The sequence below is a fragment of the Dufourea novaeangliae genome, unplaced genomic scaffold (assembly GCF_001272555.1).
Source record: "Dufourea novaeangliae isolate 0120121106 unplaced genomic scaffold, ASM127255v1 scaffold108, whole genome shotgun sequence".
Classification (NCBI taxonomy): Eukaryota; Metazoa; Arthropoda; class Insecta; order Hymenoptera; family Halictidae; genus Dufourea; species Dufourea novaeangliae.
This window is the reverse complement of record NW_015374014.1, coordinates 3,200,462-3,223,859: the sequence shown is the minus strand read 5'-3', so window position 1 is coordinate 3,223,859 and position 23,398 is coordinate 3,200,462. Positions and strand designations below refer to the sequence as shown.

Below are 23,398 nucleotides of genomic sequence, written 5' to 3'. Positions count from 1 at the left end.
AAGTACCAATCGCTTTCCCTTCGCTAAGTACCACATTGGGGACAGCCAGGCGATCGTCGGACAGTACATAATTTGAGGAATAGTCAAAATTCAATGTTTTTTCTTACAAAAGAGACTCCAACAAATTTAATTTCAGTCTATGCACTGTAAAATTGTATAGAGGAATTGTTTACAATGAATGAAAAGAATGATGAAAACGACGGAATAAATGAAACAGAATCTCGGAAAAAACTGTGATTACATCTCGATCCGCATTCACTGCCTTTGATATGGCGTTAAGATAGCACGGAACGCATAAGGAAATGTCCACCTAAATAATGATACTAACAAGGAGTGTATTTTAGGTGTCCGCCTATGCAAGCTCTTACTCCTGAGCACTGCGATTTATATACAAGAGCACTTGCGATGACGCTTGTTCTTTTCTTACAATACTCTATTAATAACTCTATCTTTCACAAACATAGACAAAAAAGTCTGCGAAAACATGTTTTTCAGAAAAATAACGTCGCCAGAGTTATTCTTGTGCCGCTGTATACGTTCGTTGAAAAACAACAAATATGAATGACACAAGACATCACGTTTGCAAATAAAAGTTGCTTTTGCAAACAATAAGATTCATAAAAATTATATCAAATTTTTTGTACAAATTTCAATAAATTGTAAAATAAAGTTATAACAAATTTTTTTGTTATAAAGAAATTGTATTTTTGACAATTTGTTAACACCAGTTTATTGTACATAAAAAACCATGAAAGCCACCAATTAAAAGTTTTCATGTATCTACTCTGGTTTTCGAGATATTACTTCCGACTCGAAACTTTGAGGGGTGGTTTCACCCCCTAAATATGAAAACGGGCTGCTATAAAAAAATACGTATCTCTTATTTTTCGGTCCTCTAAAACATATCCGAAAACCAAAGCAATCGGAGGCGGACACCTAAAATGCACTCCTTGTAAGCCGGAAATTCGCAGCGACTGGTATCTGATCGATCTAGGGAAACCAGCCACTCGTTCGCCATCGTTGACGTTTACAGCAAATATTCGAGAAAACGGTCAGTTGTTTTTGTTCTTTAACCCTCTATAATACAAATTAGTTTTTATTGTACAAACAAATTTTGTTATCTGATCAGGTAAACACATGGACATTACAATTTTCAATTGTGAAGATTTTAGTTTTTCCAAAATACGATTTCGACTTTACGGTTACAGTGGGCACTACATAAAGCATTGGCAATTGAGCAGCCATATTGTAATTTAGAAGTTACGTTAGTCAACTTAAGAAAAACATTTTTATTTGTTTAACAATGGTAGAACTGGTACATGACTTCAAAGTTGCACAGTGCGGTAGATGGGTAAACGAATTACTCTGTTGACAGCTGAGAAAGATTCGGAAACAAAAATGGAGACCGAAGGAAATGACCAATCATTTTCAAGATACTTGTTTTTATTTAATATTAATACTTTTACTGCGATTAGTTCGAATGAACAAGATTCTACTGTTCGACAAGAGAAAGAGTAGTATTTATACTACACAGTACCAAAAAAAAACGACTTGAAAAGGTTTTGCAAACCGGTGTAGAATAAAGAAAATGAATGTTTTGAAGTTATCGAAGTATCCTTGCCAGTTATTCTAGGGGTAAGAAACGCAGTGGGACGTTAGAAAGTACATAGTCGTCTGAAGAGCACGGACCCTTCTGAATGTCTTTTTGGGGCTCTAGAGACCCTTGACATCTACCGTACTGAAGAGCCCAAACCTTCCATATGTTACGCAGGCTCGGAACAGTACAGAGACTTAATTCTTAAAGTACGCATTTACATTTCAGCGTGCCTTGGCACCCTGTTGCGTTTACATTCCTAGTTTTTCTACCTGCGGCACGATTGTTTCCATATGCCAAGCAGAAGTTCTTGCTAGATGTAGTGCCACATGACCGTTAAGATGTGTCACGTTTCACTTCTACCATGGCTCTCAACTTTCAAACACGTAATACAATACGAAATGGTTAATATCAAAATTGTCGCATTCCACAAACTTTGCAGAAACAAGTATCCAACGTAGAATTTAAATGTCGTGTAGCTCGCAGTTTCAAACGAACGAATAAGGATTTTGAATACTAAAAAACGGTGGACTTTGAAAAAGAACTGTTCAACAGCAAGCTCACTTAACCCTCGCATGTCGAACGTGAAAGCCGATGCCCGAGTCACACGAGACCCATACTAGACACTACTATATGAAAGTATTGTATTCATTTATAAAAATTTGTAAAAAATACTACAAAATGTGCGTTTTTTAAAAATTGATTTATGTAAATTCGACAGACACATCCTGATCCCTTAAAACATCGAACCATACTGAACGAACTGACCAGCCATTGTTATGCGAGGGTGAAAGTACAGGGTGGGACAATAACTATTACCACCTCAGATATCTTCGAAACTATAAGATTCACAGAAATATTTGTTTAACCAAAATTGCACAGTACGAAGAGAGCCATCCGATGGCGCTAATAGTTTTTTTGCAGGTGAAGATACTTTGGATATTTCAAGGTCACCTCCATTTTTTTTAAATGGATCGGTATGTTTTTGTTTTCGTAGAATGATAGAAGAGCTTAAAACGAGTTCAAGAACCTATACATAAGGTCATTGAAGGTCATGGAAAGTAGAGGAAAGCGATAATGCTTACGGTTTACTTCACTGAATAAACACTGTTTGAAGGTCACTTCAATACGTTACTATGATCTTATGTAATAGGTCGTTGAACTTGTTTTAAGCTCCTCTGTCATTCTACGGAAACAAAAATATACCGATCTATTTAAAAAACAATGAAGGTGACCTTGAAATATCGCAAGCAAAAAAACTATTAGCGCCATCGGATTACTCTCTTCGTACTGTGCAATTTTGATTAAACAAATATTTCTGTGAACCTTATAGTTTCGAAGATATCTGAGGTAGCAATGGTTATTCCCCCACCTTGTATAATATATTGAAATTAATTATCAGCTCCAGACGTGGAAACCTAGTCAGACAACTGTGCAAACACCATAAACTAATTCACACTGAGTGTTTAGAAAGTGATAATAACGTACGAAGTAAATAATGGAAGATATAAAAGAGAACTATCTAAGTAGATCCGAGTTGGAATTAGAAGCAAAAAGGTTCAGCTCAAGGATCCATGCATTATTTTGTTGGATTTAATCTAACAAGGGAAAATACGTTTGATTTGGATGAAACTTGGTGAATATATTAAGCAGGTGAAAATAAGGGACACGTATTCTTTTATAGCTGCCCAATCGCAAATTTAGGGAGTGAAATCACCCCTTGAAGTTTCAGCAGAAAAATGGTATCTCGAAAACTATCACAGATATAAGAAAACTTCTTAGGGAAAAGTTTTATGGTTTCTTGAGGTAAAACAAGAAGTGATCACGATTTTTATAAAAAATAATTTGTTTATAACAAAAAAATGTATTGTTACATTATTTTAAGAGATACCAAAATTTACATAATGACAAAAAACAACCGAAATTTGTTTCTGCATCTATTGATATATAATATGATAGATTTGCTTCCTACAGTTTTGTAAATTTTCATATAATACGCAGACTGCGCGAAGCCGCTATATAAAACTGCATATAAAATTCTTGATTGGATAATATTAAATTAATAACGGCGGTGATACTGTTTTTGCACCTGGGCGGGCAACAACCAACGAACGGCCCTGGTAATTCTATATGCCAAAATAAGACAAAAATTAAGAGTAACAAAATTGTCGTTGAACCTTTATTTTTAGTTATAAGTATTTAAAAATTCGGGTCCGAACTGCCTGAAAATAGGCAATCCGCAGGCAATCGACAACCACAAAGTAACTGAACAGAGGGGCCTATAATGCCGTACAAAGTAAATGTGCAGTACGAACATACCTCGTAGAAACTGGGAAATCCCACAATATTTTCCGGTGCTATAAGGGTCCGTGTCACTTTGAATATTCTTGCACGGTATTAACGATACATATTCTATAAAATCCTCCCGGACCAAAATCCAACAAATTTACACACACAACGAGTATTCATCAAAAAGTTCACAAATGCGCAGTGAGTATTCATAAACAAATTTGCACGTACACAACGAATATCCACTGAAGAGTTCGCACATGAACAACGAATATCTGCTGAAGATCTGAACCATACACGACAGGATTTCATCAGTGAGGTCACAAATACATACACCGCAAATGTCTATCGAAGTGCTACACTAACTACACGAAACGAAATCAAACTAAATTACACGAAAGAAACTGTCAAAAAATCAGTATAGAAGTACATTCGGAACCGCGTTGTACATCCTTCGAGGAGACAAGAGAATCTGTTGTGAAATCTTTCTTGGAAAAGGTCAGTCCTCTGCAGATCCATCCCCACTTTTCCAAGGTCATTGTTGCCATTGGAGGAAGTCGAATAGGAGAAATGTCCTGGAATCGTACATCTTTTCGTTACTGTTACGTGAACATCTGTGGGACACTTGGGAACGTTGGCGACGCAGTCAAACACGAGCGTATCGGATATTAGAGACGCACGTGTTTTTTGTCGCTTATTGCAGGGACTGCACACAGTCTTCAACGCATAGTTTGCCGCGGTGCAGCAATAGCTATTGGCTACAAACACTTGACTTTCGTTAGACAAGTGTGCTACTGTTATAATGTTCTATTTCTTCAAGTCTCAAGTATTGAGCCTGTGAATGAAATGCAAACAGCCAGAAATAACATAACAACGTCCAGATACGGCCGTCTTCGACAGCGTCGCCAACGTTCCCAAGTGTTCTGCAGATGTTCATGTAACAATGACCATAAGATGAACAATTCAAAGACATTTCTCTTATATGACTTTTTTCGGTGGAAACACTGGAAAAGTGACGATCGATCTGCAGAGATTGACCTTTTCCAAGAAACTTGTGTATTTGTGAACCTTTTGATGAATATTTGCTGTGTGTGTGTGTACAAATTTTTTCGATTTTGGCGCAAGAGGGTTTCATAGAATTGGTAAGTTTTGTACAGTAGAAGCTCGATAATTGAGGGTCTATTAATTCATCGCTAGGAACGCTTCTCGCTTACACGTATATCTCACACACACGTGCGCGCAACCCCTTCTGTCGCCCAGCCAGAGATAGACAAAATTTTTAACCAAATAAAAATTTTGAATAATGAATAAAAGATAAGAAAATTTTATTCGTTATTCGAAGTTTGAATAAAAAAAATATCTTTATTCGACGAGCGTCGATTGAATAAAATTCGACGAGAATTATCCGACGAATAAAAGATACTTTTTTTATTCGAGGCGTTTTATTCATAGCGTCGATGATATTTTATCTTTTATCCGAAGACTTTGAATAAATCTTCAAATAACTTTGGCCAGCCAGCCAGCTCAAAAAAAAGTGCTGGCGAGCGTCGAGCGTCAAACGTCAAAGGTCAGCGACCGACAGTCGGCATACAATGTAAACAGACGTGGATGAGATAAGAAATCACGCACGAATGAAAATTTAAACTTTTACAATTTTCAATATATATTAATGAAAGTGTCGAGTTAATGTCGAGTTTTACAACATATCCAAAAATCATCCAAATCGGATGGTAGGTAGCTTTTCTACAGTTTCACCAACTTTTGTAAATAAACTTTTAATATCCCTACAAAGAACGGAGATAGTAAGGTGATCAAAAAGTGCGTACAATAAGAAATATAAGTTACAATTTAAAAATTCTAAATTGACCATAGCAAGGTCAAATAAACGAATAGCATAATGTCCCCTACGAATCCATACAACTTCTGCCTGAAACACTTTTTCATATCATTCATGTTTGTTGAGATATTTGCCCTGGGAGATTCAAATGGGACACCCTGTATACATATACACACATTCTACATAGAACCACCCTTTAATTCTTTGAAGCACAGGATTTTAGAACAAAAAAATGCCTAGTTGTACAGAAATTTTAGAAGAGACACGCGTAAATACATTTTTTCATCCCCATTTGTCCATTAAAAGGGATTAATTCGGGTTATAGATGATCCATTAAATCCCTCCAGAATGACTACCAACCTACCAGGCCAGAATTTGGTATTGATTGATTTAGTAAGCAATGTCCTATTGTTTTATATGTGCATGTCATTATTTTTACTTTTGTTTAGCAAAATGTTGTTTAATTAAAAGTCAGTGTACCTTCCTATACTGTAAGTTATTTTGGATAATTCCATGATACCGTAATTTTCGAACTAGAAACACGGAGATATCGAGTAACACTTCACACCGTTGATTCATCGTAACGAATATAACGCCGAATCAAATGAGGTTGAGGAAGTTAGTTAACGTGAATTCAAGTAAGTGAAAAATGCGCGTGTCCAACCACGATTCCGTAAAATCGGTTATCGCAAAATTCTATACGCGTAACCGCAGCTCAAAATGCATGAGGAGTCAAGTATTCTAAAGTACCTGATAGGTATTTACCACAGTGCAACAAAAATTATACTCAGAAGTTTATGTGTATGATCTATTTCCAGCTGGTGGTGTCGGTGGGATCTTTACAGTACTGACTGGTCATCCATTAGATACAGTTAAAGTTCTATTGCAAACGATGCCAGATAAGTACAATGGTACATGGGACACGATTAAAAAAAACATCTCGCAGGAGGGACCACTTAGTTTGTACAAGGTACAAATTTTAATTGTCTCTATTATAACTGTATAATTAAGGCGAATGGTCCACTAACAAATTAATGGTGCCAAAGATAAAATATGATTGGACAAACTGTTTAATCATATCATTTTTTAATTATCGAAAGTTTTACTATTTTCAAGGTAATTATCAAATTAGAAAAAGTCTAAGAATTCAAACTTCTTCAGTTATTCGTATTTCTTGTTATATGACCTCTCTTTGTTTGTTGTTTCTGACGGGGATTAGAGGTTAACGCGATGTTATTAAAAGCGAAACCGTTATAAACAGACACGGTTCACGGCGGTTCTTGCCGATCGTATGTTTGTAGCGGTGTGCGTCTCTGGGCAGTAAGATTCATTTGAATGTCATACGTATGTATGTACATGCGTATATATACCGCTCTTTGTATATTACTATACTGTACTAAGATTTATTATGACAATAATGTAACATGGATAAACTAGGTATATCGCAGGTTATCAACTAATGAACTTTGAGATGGTTTAAAAAGAACAAACAACAATAAAACGAACAATGAAGTCCGTAATGAAAGTTTCCACTTTACCACTTAGACACATAATCAGAGAAAAACTATCTGAGCATCTTATAAAACATTTTTGTGCAATAACTAATCAATGACATTGTGATAACTTTGTTTCGTAGAGATATATTTTAAATTTATCTGTTGCATTCGCAAAAAAAAAACATTTCAATATTTTGATAATCCATGCAAAAATAGTTTTGTGAATGAAAAAAATCTTTCAACAAGATACACACATGCTTTATCGAAATGATACTCTTAAGACGCGTCTCCACCGAAGCTCTTGCAAACAGTGTTTTACCTATCGTTCCGCTTATACAGACCCCCTATTCGCCGGATGTACGCGACTTTTCACAAGCTGTATACGAGCTATTCCAGATCAACAACTGTATCCATCGGTCTTGTTGATTTTCTCCTTTGATTTTGACATTTCACATTAGATTTTCACAGAAATTACGTCAATCGATTCCTTATGTTTTTCCGATGAAAATGATATAAAAAATAACATAATTCGGACTGTAATTAACGAAATTACACGAATAATTAATTTGCATAGTGTAAAACTAATTTCGTTACAAATAGTCTGATTTATACGTGATATTTGGTATAATTTTAATTGGAAGAACGCCAAGAAACCATAGGTGTCACTTGTTACGAACAGTGTTTGCGAAAAGAACGAGTAATGGTTATAAAATGTTCGTGAAATGTTCGCTGGTGAGTACGCACCTTTATATTTGAACAATATAGACACAATTAAACTTTCAGACAAATTCTGTTACTTTGAATTTCTAAATTTCTTTCCACTTTCAATTTTAAATACTAAATTAAAATTTGAACCTGATAGCTATGAGACCTGCTTTTTTATAGTTAAATAATTCCAAACATTATAAAAAACGTTGTAACATAGTGTATAGAAAATCTATCGCGATACACACTTTCGAAACATGCCGAGCATACATTTCGGTATAATTTACAATACCTTCTTTAGTAACACGATAAAAACATTCACAGAATTATTCCATAGTAAGTGACATCTAATACGATACAAAATTATTTGTTAAACCAATTTAATCGTCACACTAACCTCCTCATACCGACAAAAACTGTCTATGTATATTTCCTACATGTAATGCAACACTTTCACATTTTTTAACATCCACTGCGGTCGATATCGTTTTCAATAGAAGGAATGTCGCTATGTTTAACTGACAAAGTATCAAAACATTTGGCTAGCATCAGGTGTCAATACAAATCGCTAGGCTGTACCTTACTGATATAACTGTCTGTGTTGAATACAGTCGAAAAATTACCACAATACAAAATTATCTAGTAAAATCGTTAAAATGATTTGCACTGATCACGAGGCTGTCATTACTAACATTAAATTATAGTTTTATTTCAAAGAATTTTAACGTTTTATTAAATTACTACTTTACGTTAAATTAATGATCACCTATGCCAAACAAACAAGGATGAAACATTTGTCGATGTCCTATCATCCAATGAAATTTTATAAACAAAAAAATCTCTACGTAACCTTTTAGAGTTTGAATTCCTAACTACTGTGCTAAAAGTGTCTCCGAAAGATCGGATATTTCTCAATTAAAAAGAATACCTTGTACAACAAATGTCTGCACCTCGTACAAATGCCTAACGTTTGTAGCGGGACCTTTTTCAATATCCATGGCAACGAGTGTCTTAAGGATTTAACGATCTTGTGCTTTGGTTTATGTAAACTGCCATCGAAACAGCAATACGACTGCTTTATCCTAAACTTCACGTCGCGACACGTGCTCTTATTGTTCACGTCACATTCAACAATTGCTTCAGACATTTTTCACGGTACCTGTTGCTTTACGGGTCCTTACGTCGACTGACTGGCTTTGTCAGGTTCTAGAGCCCTTATAATTGGGTGGGGATGCGTACCCTTGCGGGGTAACACACTACTTCAGTCCTGTTCCCTAATTGGTCAAATTTTTGTCGCGTTAGCCGTAAGGGGAATAGAGATGCGATGCGACGTCAGTTCGGAGAACTCTTGGCAGTCTGCGAATCAGTTCGTTATCGTCTATACTTAAAATCGCATATTAAAACGTTGTATCGGGTTACGATCGCGTTTCAGTTTCGGTTGCTTGGCCAGATTATGCTTATCGTTGCGTTCATCCGATTCATTGAATTTGCTGAGAATTCTGCGAATCGAACCGTGTGGGAATAAATTATATTTCAGATTGTACACGCAAGGTGCTTATGAATATTATGTACTTGGCCTATCCCTTTAACATTGGACACGACTTCAATGACTCGCGTTTATTTTGTCCTGTATTGTGTATGTTGCTTTGCTACAATTGAATTATATTTTTGTCCTAAGCGATTTTAAAAAGATAATTATTATCAACAAGAAGAATGAAAACACTCGTATAATAAGAATGTTAGATTAAAATGACTTATATTATTTATACTATTAATTATGAAGTAAAACATTTCATTAAGAATTGATCGTATTTTACCTTTATTTCTAATGTTGCATATTCCGTAATAGTTTAATTAAAATTTTTGTTAACTCTGATATTTAAAAGTTACACTGTACACGTTTACGTGTGATATAAAAAACCCACAAATACTTTTGTCTTTCACTTTGGGTAAGAAATTTCGAATAATGAATAAAAGATAAAAAAAATGTATTCATCAAAGAAACCCGGAAGATTCTAATTATAAAAATATATATTTAATTTTTGATACTCGAGTATATAAATATTTTGTTAAATAGAAAAATTCAAGTATGTAATTTCTTAGTCAATGTTAGGATATTTTTCTATTAGTGATATTTAATACTAATAAAAAATTGTTAATAAGAGTTTACATGTACTAATAGAAAAATTGTATTGTGCGGAGCTGGAAGATAGCATGCGAAACGGCAAGAGGGATGTCTCCGCTTGCTTTATATAGCCGTCTACTCGCACTGCATCATTTCATGATGTGTACTTAGGTTACAATCTGTAGAGCGTGACATCTGAAACTGACGAAGTTTCGTGAAATCTAGCCGATGTGTGTATCGCAACATGTTGCAGTTGTGAGTAGGCTGCTTAGATAGTTCACGCGTTTGGTGTCGTATTTAGCTGGGGTTCTATATGGCACTACTCAACTTCAAAATACTGACATGGAAAAAAATGATGTTTGTGTGAAAAATGATGAAGTGACGTTGACGCTCATAACAGCCATGCTTAGAAGATACTACCAGACGTATTGAAACCTACGTTTGCAAACTGTGATCTTAATTTTTACTTTTATTTTATTGAAATTTTATACAATTTTTTATGAAAATGTCATTTTTGTCTAATTAAATAAGAAGTAGTTAACTTCTCAGTATTAACTACAGTTCCATAAGGCTCGTGTTAAAAAGAAATTTTTATAACGTTTTTTTTTCAATAATTTTATCGTTGACTTTCCGATTTTTTTGTAGCAATCGAAGGCTGAAGCTTTTAAGAAAGTTCTGTTTAATTTTCAACTAAATTGATAATTATTCAAAATTTGCGGGAGCCACCTTAAGAGTGCGCCTGCGACGCTCCCGCGAGTCAACAGTTGGCTTTACACACATGCTCAAATGTCGATGAATGAACGGAACGCTCCGACTTGCACTCTTGCGTACGTAAAATTTACATTGGCCTCGACGTAGAAATTACATTCACACCAACACTTTTACATGCACGCCGGTATGTGACACGCAATGGTCAACGCAAGAACGTTCGTGTAAAACCGGCTAATGGTTACAGGGTTATAGGGGAGGAAACTACTGATATGTATCACCAATCAGACCAGCATTTCTTCGGCTTGCCAACTTTCCAGTTCTGTACAGTATTGCACAGGCTGATCCTCCAGATGCGCAAACCAAAGACTGTGCCGCACTAAAGAACCGCCGCGTCGGCACGTCTACTCTGTCGACCGATCCTCACTGTTGGGTGAGTAAAGACATTGGGCGGGGGGGGGGGGGGGGGCAAGGAGTCCTTCCCCCTTCTGGCTACGCCTATGGGAGATCACCCTGAGGAGAAAGAGAGGATCATCCTTGATTTACAAACACCGCTTATTTCTAATTTTCGTTAAGTTTACTGTAATTGTCATTGACATGTGTGTACTTCATTATTTCTAATCTTCGTTGGGTTTACTGTAATTGTTACTGACATATTGTCACTGTTCATGTATAATTATCTTCAAAAATAGAATTTAAAGGTTTTTTTTTATTGAAATTAAATGAGTACTTACATATAATTGTCGCTAAATTGACTTTCTTTTAGCGAGATCGAAATTTATTAAAATTATTCTAATTTCTCTGTATTAATTCTATGCAGTATTTATTTTTTAATATTGATAGACGTCACATTCTAAATACTAAATATGTTATTGTAGGGTGTAATACCGCCACTAGCAACGGTCGTACCGATATTCGCCATTGGTTTTCTTGGTTATGGATTCGGCAAGGATCTTGTCGCCGATCCGGATCAAGAAACTCTGACTGGCTCGCAAGTTTTATTCGCGGGATTGGTAAGTGGCGCGAGTACAACGTTTATCACGGTTCCGGCGGAACGAATCAAGTGCTTATTGCAAATGCAGGTAAAAACAAACAATAAGAATGTAAGATTATATAGATTGCGGATTTTATACATTCATAGCATACGTAAGTATGCAAATTATAATAAAATATAAAACTTAATGAATTTAATAATGTTTTTATTTTATTTACATTCTCATATAATCCTCAATAATGAACGTCTAGGTATGTTTATTCAATTCCATTTCATAAACACTTAATTTAATTATTAGAGTTAATTTATGTACATATTTATGCTACATACACATATTTAAAAACGTAATAAAACAAAACCTATAGTTGAAATCAATGATACTCCCAATTTTGTTGTTTTACTCAAATCACATTATGTACTAGGAAGACAGACTTTCAGTTAAGTTGTTGCATCGTTTTTGAACAAAAGAATTGTAATGATTGTAATTTATTTGAAATTGCAAATTTTTAACCAAAGTAAGATCTATCGGAATGCACACGCTGTTGCCACCAAGTTTATTGATCCCAGTATCTTAAAAATGAAAGTGGCAAAGTGAAACACGCTAAAAGACGACATTCACTAGTATTATATTAGTATGTAAAAATATAATTATTCATAAACATCCGCAGTCTATTAATCATTGTCGTCGTGTGGATTAGTGATTTATGTGAACGCGTAATAAAAGTTTATAGAAATATTAAATATTGTCAATTTATAATTAAAAAATTATCACCTTTTCCCAAGTAATCCTGTGTCATAAAAAAATAATTCGCCCGGAATTGCTCAAGGGGAACAATACTAAAAAATACAATGGTTTTGTGGATTGCGGCATCAAGCTGTGGAAAGAAGGCGGCATTCGCAATCTGTACATTGGTACCAGTGCCACTTTCCTTCGTGATGTACCTGCCACAGGACTCTATTTCTGCTCGTACGAGCAAATCCTGCGATATCTCTCCGTAGAACCCGACAAAGTAAGATTTCTTTCGCCGCTAAATATTATTAATTACTCCTTGCTTTGAAAGAAATAACGCAATTGATACAACTTTATAATATTAACACTGGAACTACCAAATCCGTCAAAATGACGGATTGCAAATTTACTATGCTATTCCTACTGGAATTATAATGGTGTTTTTGATAGAATTCATGTTGGCTTTTAATTTACTACAGATTTGATTTTATGGTATATTATGCTAGATTGTCTTATACATATATTCTGTATATATATTATTGTATTATATGTATAATTTAGTGTACATTCAATGCCGGTAGTTCTAATGTTAAAGTCTACAAAACCGAGAAAATATTGACAATTCTTATAAGCTAATAGATATCGATAGCTCGGCATTTTATGATCGGTTCAACATATAGTATGTAGATATGTAGATATTATATCTGGGTCCTCGAAGTAAGTATTACATATAACTCAAGAGCACATGTACTCGATAGTTCTTCAGAATAGATTTTCTCGAATATGAAAACTTATTCCGGAAAGTTTTATTTTTTATTTTCGATTCATTTTCTTATAAAAAATCACACTCTGCTTGCTAATACATATGTACTATACTTGCAGAGATATCTTGTATATTGAGTTAGGGTCACCGGATGTATGTAATATATTTTCGAAAAAATATTCACAAAATAAAATTATTACATAAAAATGAAACTTGAACGGTTTTATATTCAATTTAAAAACAAGTTAAAGCAGAATTCGTGCCACAATACTTACATATTTATTACATCTTATAATATTATTTACTTTTATTGATTAATTATGTACTATTTATTACTTATTTATATTATGTGATATATAATTAAGAAGATGAGCACAATTGAAAATTTGCAGCAAAGTTGATTGAAATACTAATAACCTACTATGCTTTATACATATACATATGTACTTAGGTCGAAACAAAATGACGGTAGCGAATGTATTAACACATTCACCACTACACGTATTTCACCTGACATTCCTAGGTTAACAGGATTATTGTACATACATCAAAATGGTGATCACCGGTGACTGTCATGACGGTGGAAGTGTTAATGCACAAACAGTATCTTCTTAAAAAAAAAATGACGGGTTTGCTTGTGTCTCATAGGCGACATGGGAGCCCCTGTTAGCAGGGGGCTGCGCAGGTGTAGTGAACTGGGTAGTGTCGATGCCCTTCGACACACTGAAATCAAAGTTGCAGACTGCTTCTCTGGGAGAGTATCCACGTGGTCTGCGATCGGTGTATCCGGCAATGGTGAAGAAAGAGGGCGTCAGCGTTCTCTATCGAGGGATAATACCTGTTCTGTTCCGCGCGTTTCCGGCGAACGCGGCCTGCTTTTGGGGCTATGAACTTTGCATGGATTTTTTAGACAAACACATACCTTGGTTATAAATACTATCAGCAAGATTGATGGAATAAAAAAATGTACTTTTTGTGTGATAGTCATTTAAATCTGGACATTATAATTGACGTTGATATTTCGTGTACCGTTGAAGGATCTACCGTTTCCACAATCAGATGACGATACCGCTTGAAGTTAATATAATGGACTCGCACGAAACTATTCGGTACCTAACTAGTACATTTTTAACATCGAACTTTTTATTCTATCAATGATGTTTCTAGTAGACAATAATGTAGAAGCTTTTCATTAATTACACATGGTTGTTTAAATAATTGGAGAGAAGTGGAACTTAGCGTATTTTAACGTTGCAAACATATTTGGGCACTATGCAAATTAAATATATAATAGTTAGATAACGATATTTCGTCGAATACTATGCAAGACATATGTTTAATAATATGTTATAAATATGTTAGAATATTGGAACTTTAAATTTTAACCCTTTGCGGACGGAACAATTGGAGGCCAAGCGCTGTTTGGAGCATAGCCGCTGCAATAATACTCAATTCACGTCAACTAACATAGTATACATACGCCCAAGTGGCACATGGTATCATATTTCTAGATATGTATGTGTGATAGGGTGTATGTATACATATAGACATACCTACGCAAAAGGTTCAAAATAATTTTTGTGACATCACAGTTAGGAATTCCTCTACATATGTATTCGATTATGTAGGAACTCGTACGTAACGAATAATAAAGTTATTGTATTATTATCACCTAGAAATTCTACTCTGACATTACATAATATACTGCCAACACTATGCTGGTTTTCGAATAGTTTTGTGAAAAATTTTAACAATAACGAACACAATAATGTATTTTTTTTAAAAAACGTATGTTGTTCTGATTTTTTTGAAAGTAAATACTCAAGTAGATAAGAAATAGTAGATAAATCAATATGCAATTTTTAGCGGAATAATAAGGTGGAATTTTTAATTTAAACGGCAGTTATACTTAAAAAATTGTGAATATCTTATTGGTACATTATTTTGTACATAATAAATTTGTTTGGTATGGTTGTTAAAATACTATTTTCTTTGCATTGTACATTATTAATGTTTTGAATATATTGTTGCTGTATGTTGAGTAAGTGTTAACATTAGAATATTATTTCTACCGCGAAATAAAGACTGTTGAAGCATTGTATGAAATGTCTGTTCAATAACTGAGAAATTTTACATATACATACACATGATAAATAAACCGTGAATTTTCTACAATTTATACTATACGTAAATGTGTAAAACACAATATGAGATACATTTTAGTGAAGATTGGTGAAGTTCTTAGTATATTTCAAACTTAATAAAGGGAATAAACCGTTAGTTTAAGTCTAGCTTCGTAAATTAATATAAAAAACTGAATTTTTCATAATTATAAATTGTGTACAACTAATACATCATGTTTTTTTCACAATTTTTCAAATTGTTATAAAGTCTCCAATTACAACAATAGTATTGTGAAACAATGACATTTAGATATTTTCAATATTAATAGGTAACAATAGTCGTCGGAAATTCAATTTTTTACAATACCGTTCAACAGCGTTTTAACTATGGCATAAATACATCAAGTACACTGTTTGGTTATGAATATATCGTATTAGAAAAACTTTATACAGCAGTTACAGTTACTATTATAAGATTAAATTCGAAATGTACATTGATTGTCATAGAATTTATGTTTCCGGTATCAAGTGTCACTTATCAACACACTTGAAATGGCACTAAACACTTCGATAACGAAGAGGAATAAATATAAACATTTCATTCAGAATATCTAGTTGATTACGCCAAATAAGTGTACATGTGTGCGTGTTTTAAAGCTGTTAAAGACAGAATACAAAGAACAGTTCTGTTTCGAGTGCACATATTGGACGGTTAACAGAAAAACCATCATACAATGGAGTTAAGGAGGCCATCGGTGCTTTGTTCATGGAGGTTGTAAAGTGTTTGGAGGTTTACAACCCGAGGGCAAACGGCAGAAGAGCATAAGACTTTACCCACATTTGGAAAAGCTTATAGGTTTTACGAAAAGAAACTGTCTCCATTAATGAGATTCGTGTCGCGTCGATTACTAAAGAAGTAAATTTTTACGATCATTCGGAATTGTGAATAATTTTCTGGTCAAAGAAGGAGAAATGAATATTTTTCTCTGTTACTAGTTTAGATTATAAATATATTGATAAAGATAAATACGGTTTATTACCAAAATTTGTTATATTTGTTACTTTTTGTAGATTTGATTTTTTGTTATGTATCAGATATATTGTAAATTATTTAATTCATAAAAACGGTTTTTGTATTCTCTCTGAATCAGTGATATACTTTCTAGAGTTAACAGGAACAGTTTTCAAGAAACAGTTCCAAAAACTGTGTTGTTTGATTACATCTCATTGTACTCACTTAATATTGTGATGAATTAGTTTAATCTTATTTAATCTTCCACTCGTCTAACACGGTTGATCTGGTCATTAGACTTTTGAGTGATCTGATAACCATAGAAATATTTATTTTACACACCATGTAGTATGTATTTGTATTTCGTACATAGAGTGAATAAAGAAAATTTCGGTCTTCTTTAGTAAATGAATAAAATACAATGTAAAATATACATACAGTGATAAGAAGCACATTTTTTGAAAGCTTGCTACTATTGAAAATACAGTAAAATAATAGACACTTTTATGACATAATGTAAAGATCCATAAAAATTTGTTTAAAACTATGGGCGTGTGCTAGTATTTTTTTTACCCACTATATATTTTATATTAATTTATAATTGTTAATTTTAACTCTACTATATTTCATTAGATTCTTCATTTAAAAAATGAATATTTGTATAAATATTTATAAGTAATAAATATTTCAGATCCTTTGAACGTACCCGATTGTGTAATATTTGCAGTAATAAAATCCCTCCTGCCTAGGTGAATCACAGAAAAAGCAATGATGCCGATGACAATACAAAAGACTGCTATTGAAAGTATCCATTGTATTACTCCAAAAGTCATTGTACATATTTCTCTCTTTCCATTTGTTATTAATTGTGTGTTATTTTCAGTATTCTTTCTTACTGTCAGGGTGAAATTTTAACCCTATGTGTCATGCAAGACATACAGCATTAGTTGAGAAATGACAGATTCGATTGTTTTTTAAGCTACATATATACATATATGGTAGTAACGAAATTCATTTCAAAGATGTAATTTGTAGTCCAAGAAACTTTAAAATTGTCCGAAAATTGTATGATGAGTTATATTTCGTTTTCTTGACTATTCTCATAAAAAATTCTATATACGTACACTGACTAAAGAGAAATCATTGATCGAACATAATTAAACCGAAAGAAGCGGTAGTTAATGCAGTCTTAAAAAGGTCCATTGGCAAGGAAAGACGATAAAGTTGGATTGAAAGAATATCAATATACGTAATGCAGTTTTGTTGAATATTTTTTTATATACATAATTTGAAAAATCGTAACTTTTTAATAATTATTGTCATACGTTTTTTTGTTATAATAATTACAAATAGTCCATGCACCACACCATTATAAATATAATACAAATAATCCATGCACCACGTCATTATAAAAATAATACAAATAGTCCATGCACCACATCATTATAAAAATAATACAAATAATGTATACAATACCAGATAATCATAAAACATACTATTTTATAATATTTTTGTGAATTTAATTGCAAATTCAGGATATGTTTCGTTATTATCATTTTATGACTTTGTATTGATATTCGCATAATTTTTTAAAATTAATATGTATATTCCCAAATACATTTCAGAAATGCCTCCGAATATTTATGGATAAAAACTAAAAATTAAATGAAACTGTTAAAATTTGCAATTGTATTTGAAATGTCAATAATTTTGTTTATTGTTGTAGAGTTATAAAATGTTGAAACAATTATTTAAATACTTATCGGATGTAAACAAAAAAGTTGGTATTAAACAAAAACGTTTACTCTGCTATAAAAAACTTATGATTTCAAAAAATGACGAAAGAAATTGTTACATAGTTAACAAAGCACATAAGTTGAAATGGACAAGTTGTGATTTGATTAATTGTAAGTTGGCTAAAGTGATAGTGTAACAAATTAATTTAAAAAGATAGAAGTCATGACTTAAAAGTGAAAAGTTTACAAACAACTTGCATTTGAAAAAGTTAACAGTATCATTTGTTGTGAATATTTTATGAAAACTATTCATTTGATAAGCAGTGACATCTAACATTGAATCACGTACTCTAACTCTAATGCCTGTCGAGCACGTTGAACGGGTCAACGCACTTGTGTTGTTCTTCACGCGTTGAGTAAAGAATTTTGATAAATTTGTAATTTAGGAAAAAGAAAATTTTAGTTTTTCCGATTAAATGTGCAGTAAATCGATACGAGGTTCATGCATGCAGTAGCAATTTTATCATTTGCGCACTGAAATCGGTAAGCGCTTCACAAATGTTTGCGGTGAGATTGTCAGAAGGACAACATAACCTCTCTCTCTGTCTTTTACCTTATTGTTTTTGTTACGGTTATGTCATATTTGAACATTTTTCCTTGCTCGATTAGCATTTTATCGCGCTGCGATGACTAAATAGACATTTCCTGAATCATTGAATCTTACTAAATAAAGAATTTAATGAAGATACTTTGTGCTGTCAGTCATCTCGCAATCATGTGCTAGAAAACTAACCAAGGGATTTAATGTCGATCGAAATTACGAGAGAGTGCATTGCAAAAAGTGGAAAGGATGCTGAGTTGTGGTGGTCTGTTCAGAATCATTAGACGCCGCCTCGTACTTGGACTGATCTTTGCTTTGTCGCTCACCTACTGCGCCTTTTCGCTTTTTCGTAACGAGGTAAATTACTAATATAAAAATCTACGTCTGACCTATAACTTAGACTATAATATTTCATCCATAGAGAAAAACATTAGCTTTAGATAATGATCTTGACGATATGGATGCTATGATGGTTAATGACAATAATGATGATCTGATTTCCGATGATGAGGTATTGCTGGATCAATTAAAAGTGTCTGGTAAGCCACCATTGTGGCAGGCTGAACTTGATCAAGAGGCAAATGATAACGCATTAAATATGGAAGCAATATCTAACTTAAATGACAGCGACATTGTAACTCAGCCGTGTCGTAATTCTGTCCAAGTATATTATACTGTTCAATTTACTTTAGGTGTAGCTTTTCTTTAAATAAATTCATTAATCATTTTATTTTACTAGGGAAAAGTTCTAATAGTTGATGAGCGAGGTATTGTCTGTGCTAGACAAGATATTCTGCCAAATGGCTGCTGTACTATAGAGCAAAAGGATCTACTGAAAAATGAAGAAAAGTCCATGGTAAAGAGAGAGAGGTATAGTTGTAAAACGTGTAATGACCATGGGTGCTGTGCAATTTATGAATATTGTGTCTCCTGCTGCTTACATCCTGGCAAGGTGGTTTTTAAATTCTTTTAATCTATGATTTTTTGTCAGCGTCAGCCGCGTGCGTGTAGACTGGCGATAATGGTTTTCAACGTTTATTTCACATACATGTATGTCAGTATGTGTCATTTTAAGTATTTCATCTACATTTAAATACATGTATATTTAGTTACCTGTGCATCAATGCATCTTTATTTTAATTCTTACTATGGTTTCACAAGTTTCGAGGTTGTTGATACAATAATATATTAAAATATCATTTTTATTAACAAAACTTGTTCAGTGAATTGTGCGGATATTTAGTTTTAGAATTTACTTTTGTATCTATTTTGTATAACCATAGTTTGCTTTCGAAAATTAGTAACTGTATCCTAAAAATGAAGACGAATCAAAGTACAGATACGTTAATACACGTGTCTATAAATATATGTGAAATAGTACACGTGTACCCGTGTACTTAAAATGACACGTACTAAGATACGTATACGCGAAATACACGTGAAATAGGGATCTCTAGTGTAGACATATGTGTTGTGTGCATCTAGACGGACTGAGATCTATGAGAGTATATTATTCTATGCAATTGTGTTTCACATGTGATGTTTGAGTATCGATTGCTTCAATACCAGTTCAGAAGCAACACGCGCGTCTGACGCTTATAAGAAGTCCCATCTATAAATGTACTAAAGTTATGGTTCAAGTCATTAATAAGAGACCGTTATCAACAGCAAATAAAAGGAAGAAAGGATATGCTGTTAGGATTGCTTAGAGACAACCATAAGGTGCATAGAGACCAAGATGCGGTGAAGAAACGCCTCCGCAATTTAGACCGCTTCCAGGTTTGCTTGGCGGCGTGTCGCACCTCCAGTGCGAGTGTTCGCTACGAGAATACCTACAAAGATCCACATTCGAAACATTGTTACACGTTTCAACCATCGTATTCTCATCAAAGACATCGGCGTGATACTGATTCTATAAATAATAATGGCGACAACCCTGTTGTCGTTGCATCTTTTTCTGTCATGCCGTTACTTACCCTTCTCTCTCCCATCTGCCTAATCGTATACCCGAACAACGACACGATGTTACTACCGTGCAACTATCACGCTTTGATGTCAATTAGTTATTATTCGCACGTGCAACCACCTTGAAATACAAATCAAATTTAGCGTACGATCTTCTTCATAGGGACGATTGAATTCCGCGTACGAGGCTGGCCTTGAAACGCCATATGTCTTCGTAGCAGACTTCGACACCGGGTGACATTTTACGCACGTGATCTATGATCTCTTTGCCGATACCCTTCTGGACTGTGTCGGTTACCTGTACATTACAAGTAATCTGAAATGTATTAGGTGTTCCACGATAAACGCTTAAACTATTTATTTTATGAAAAGACTGAAAAAAAATTTATACCATATTTATCATAGAGTATGTTGGGATAAAAGAAGTATGTTATTGTTCCATTTCCAAAGTTTTTTAAGGTCAACAACGATGAATTCAGTGATGACCTATTGAGGTAAGCAAAGCTGGAATAATGGCATGGGGGGTGAGGTGAATGTTGGGTATTAGTAGACGACGTAATTTATTTCAACAAATAGAATAACAAGAAGGATCGTATGCGTGACAGAATAACGTGTCGCTTTTGGACTCAAAACTATCACAGCCTGTTCTTTTGTGTAGGTTTGCATAAGTTTAAAAAAGAATTAAAAAGACACGGATAGACACAGTAAAAAAAAAATAGAGTGTGCAAGTGACGGTACTGAAAATGCGGGAAGACTCGGAGAAAGCGTCGAGGTAGTAAGGACAGGTGAGCGTATAACAAGGTCTGTAAAAATACGGTCACCAAATGTGCACGACCGCTAGGCCCAAACGCAACCTCGACCAGGTAAATAAAGAAGTGAAAGCACAGTATACATATGTATGTACAGATATACAGGGTGAACCTCTCGCTGGAGGGGTTGCGGGGCAAGCTGTTTTGTCGTTGCAGTGCCGTGAGCATGGGCGTAGCCAGGGGGGCACATGCTCACCTCCCCCTGGATGGAAAAAAGTGGCTTTTGCCTCACACCACAAGAACAAAATTGGATTTTGGCCCCCTCCTCTCCCTTCCCAGAGATACACAATTTTTGCGTAATATTTAACATTGCAGTATAATTTGAAACACTACCAACAACTACTCTGAAATACCCCAACATACCTAATAATAAACAAACGCAAAAATTTTCCGTTCAGCTGAATGTTTTATATATTTACAGTACTGTGAATAATTATAGGTTCCAATAAACCGTGGAATTAATATACCCACCACATGACCGGTCAAATGACCGGTTTTGCCGTTCTAATTTCTACTCTTCTGAGGGGTTCGGTAGGTTTAACGTTAATGGTGTTTTTATTGTTGATAGTGTTCTTTGATTGCTATTTACATCAACTATAGGCAAGTTACGTTATGAGGTATATAAATTACATATTATTTTGTTTCGATGAAAAAGGTATGCACGAAGATTTTGATAAGGACTTTCTAAAACGTTTAAAAATTGCAGTTTACTTTAAAAGTTTTATTTAATATTCTGTCGAACGTCCTTTGTTTTTTATTATATTGATTAGTCTTTGTGGAATAGGTACTGTTAATTAAGTTATCTTATAGTATTCTGTGTAATGTTTTTCTATTGAATACTTAATTAGAGTTCGTGTTTTGTATGAATTTCTGGCTTTTCTTTGTTATAGACTTTTCATGTCAATATTGCCCGAACGTTCTCTATTGAATTGAGGTTCGGGCTTTGATATGGCGGCTCCAAAGGTTTCATTGTGTATTGATGAAATCAGTTTTTGGTGGTAGCAGCAACATGTACTGGAGCATTGTCCTGCTGACAGATTGCAATGTCATCCTCCACCATCTTTATAAATGGTATAAATACTCTTCTAACAAAGTACAACGTCTTTGTGTTTATTTTGCCATTTATGATTGTTATTTTTGGTTTTCCACCCAATTTAATTGATGTACATGCCGTCACTCCGCTAGACGTCGAGATGAGATTTTCTTTTATTTTTCAAGTTATGCCAATATTGATTAAAGCCATTAAGCCCGTCCAAGATTGAATTTTTTTCGCCATCGAATTTGCACACATCTCACATTTCTGACTATGAAACGAACTCTTTCGTAAAAGTCAAACGGAACTCGATGTGACGTTTGTCGAGAGGCGGTTGCTTTAAATATTTAAGGTATTTGTGCCTGTTCTTTTTACCAATCAACTTCTTATTAATCTTGGATCACATTCTATGTAGTTGAAATCATTGTTCAATGAAGCCCCTAGTCGCGTACTTTTTCTATTTAGCACTAGCCGTTTAAGGGTAGAAGAAAATTCCGACAATTTGTCGGAATGTATTTTCTGTCCCTAATTTGCCTTTCTTTTTCTCAAAAAATTATAACTACATTCCGAGATCTGTGTAAAACAATTGCAATTTTCCACTGCGGAATTTCATGATTGTTCTGAAAGTTCTCGGCTTCGTGGCATTGTTTATAATTTATGTAATGATGACAACAATGAGCCTTTTTTCATTACGCTAAGGCACAACTGCTTTTTTACGTTTTTGCTAGTTCAAGCCACCGTTCTGAATTAAAGTGTAACAACTAAATAAATACATGTACTAAACCTGTATTTATTCACAGTCCCATCGAATGATTTTACAGCAGATAGTTTGGTATTTAAAATGAAAATAAAACTAAATATAAAAATAAAAAATAATT

At 34.0% G+C, this 23,398-nt stretch overlaps 3 protein-coding genes across 3 annotated transcripts in view; 2 read left to right on the top strand and 1 right to left on the bottom strand.

Moving 5' to 3' along the window:
• Positions 1-6,440: 6,440 nt before the first annotated feature.
• On the top strand, positions 6,441-14,174 carry LOC107188729 (congested-like trachea protein). The gene is made up of 5 exons (XM_015577073.1): positions 6,441-6,477; positions 6,539-6,690; positions 11,633-11,767; positions 12,576-12,758; positions 13,890-14,174. Exons 1-5 carry the CDS (start codon positions 6,441-6,443, stop codon positions 14,172-14,174), a joined length of 792 nt encoding a protein of 263 aa, XP_015432559.1.
• Positions 14,175-18,608: 4,434 nt separating this feature from the next.
• LOC107188742 (UPF0454 protein C12orf49 homolog) lies at positions 18,609-20,817 on the top strand. The gene is made up of 5 exons (XM_015577088.1): positions 18,609-18,655; positions 18,782-19,070; positions 19,135-19,377; positions 19,453-19,665; positions 20,382-20,817. Exons 2-5 carry the CDS (start codon positions 18,963-18,965, stop codon positions 20,802-20,804), a joined length of 987 nt encoding a protein of 328 aa, XP_015432574.1. The 5' UTR covers positions 18,609-18,655; positions 18,782-18,962; the 3' UTR covers positions 20,805-20,817.
• LOC107188743 (phytanoyl-CoA dioxygenase, peroxisomal-like) overlaps positions 20,779-23,398 on the bottom strand; it is a 96,920-nt gene continuing 94,300 nt past the window's right edge. The window contains exon 6 of the mRNA XM_015577089.1: positions 20,779-20,976. Within this exon, the coding sequence (XP_015432575.1) occupies positions 20,836-20,976 (141 nt within the window). The 3' untranslated portion in view covers positions 20,779-20,835. The remainder of the gene's footprint in view (positions 20,977-23,398) is intronic.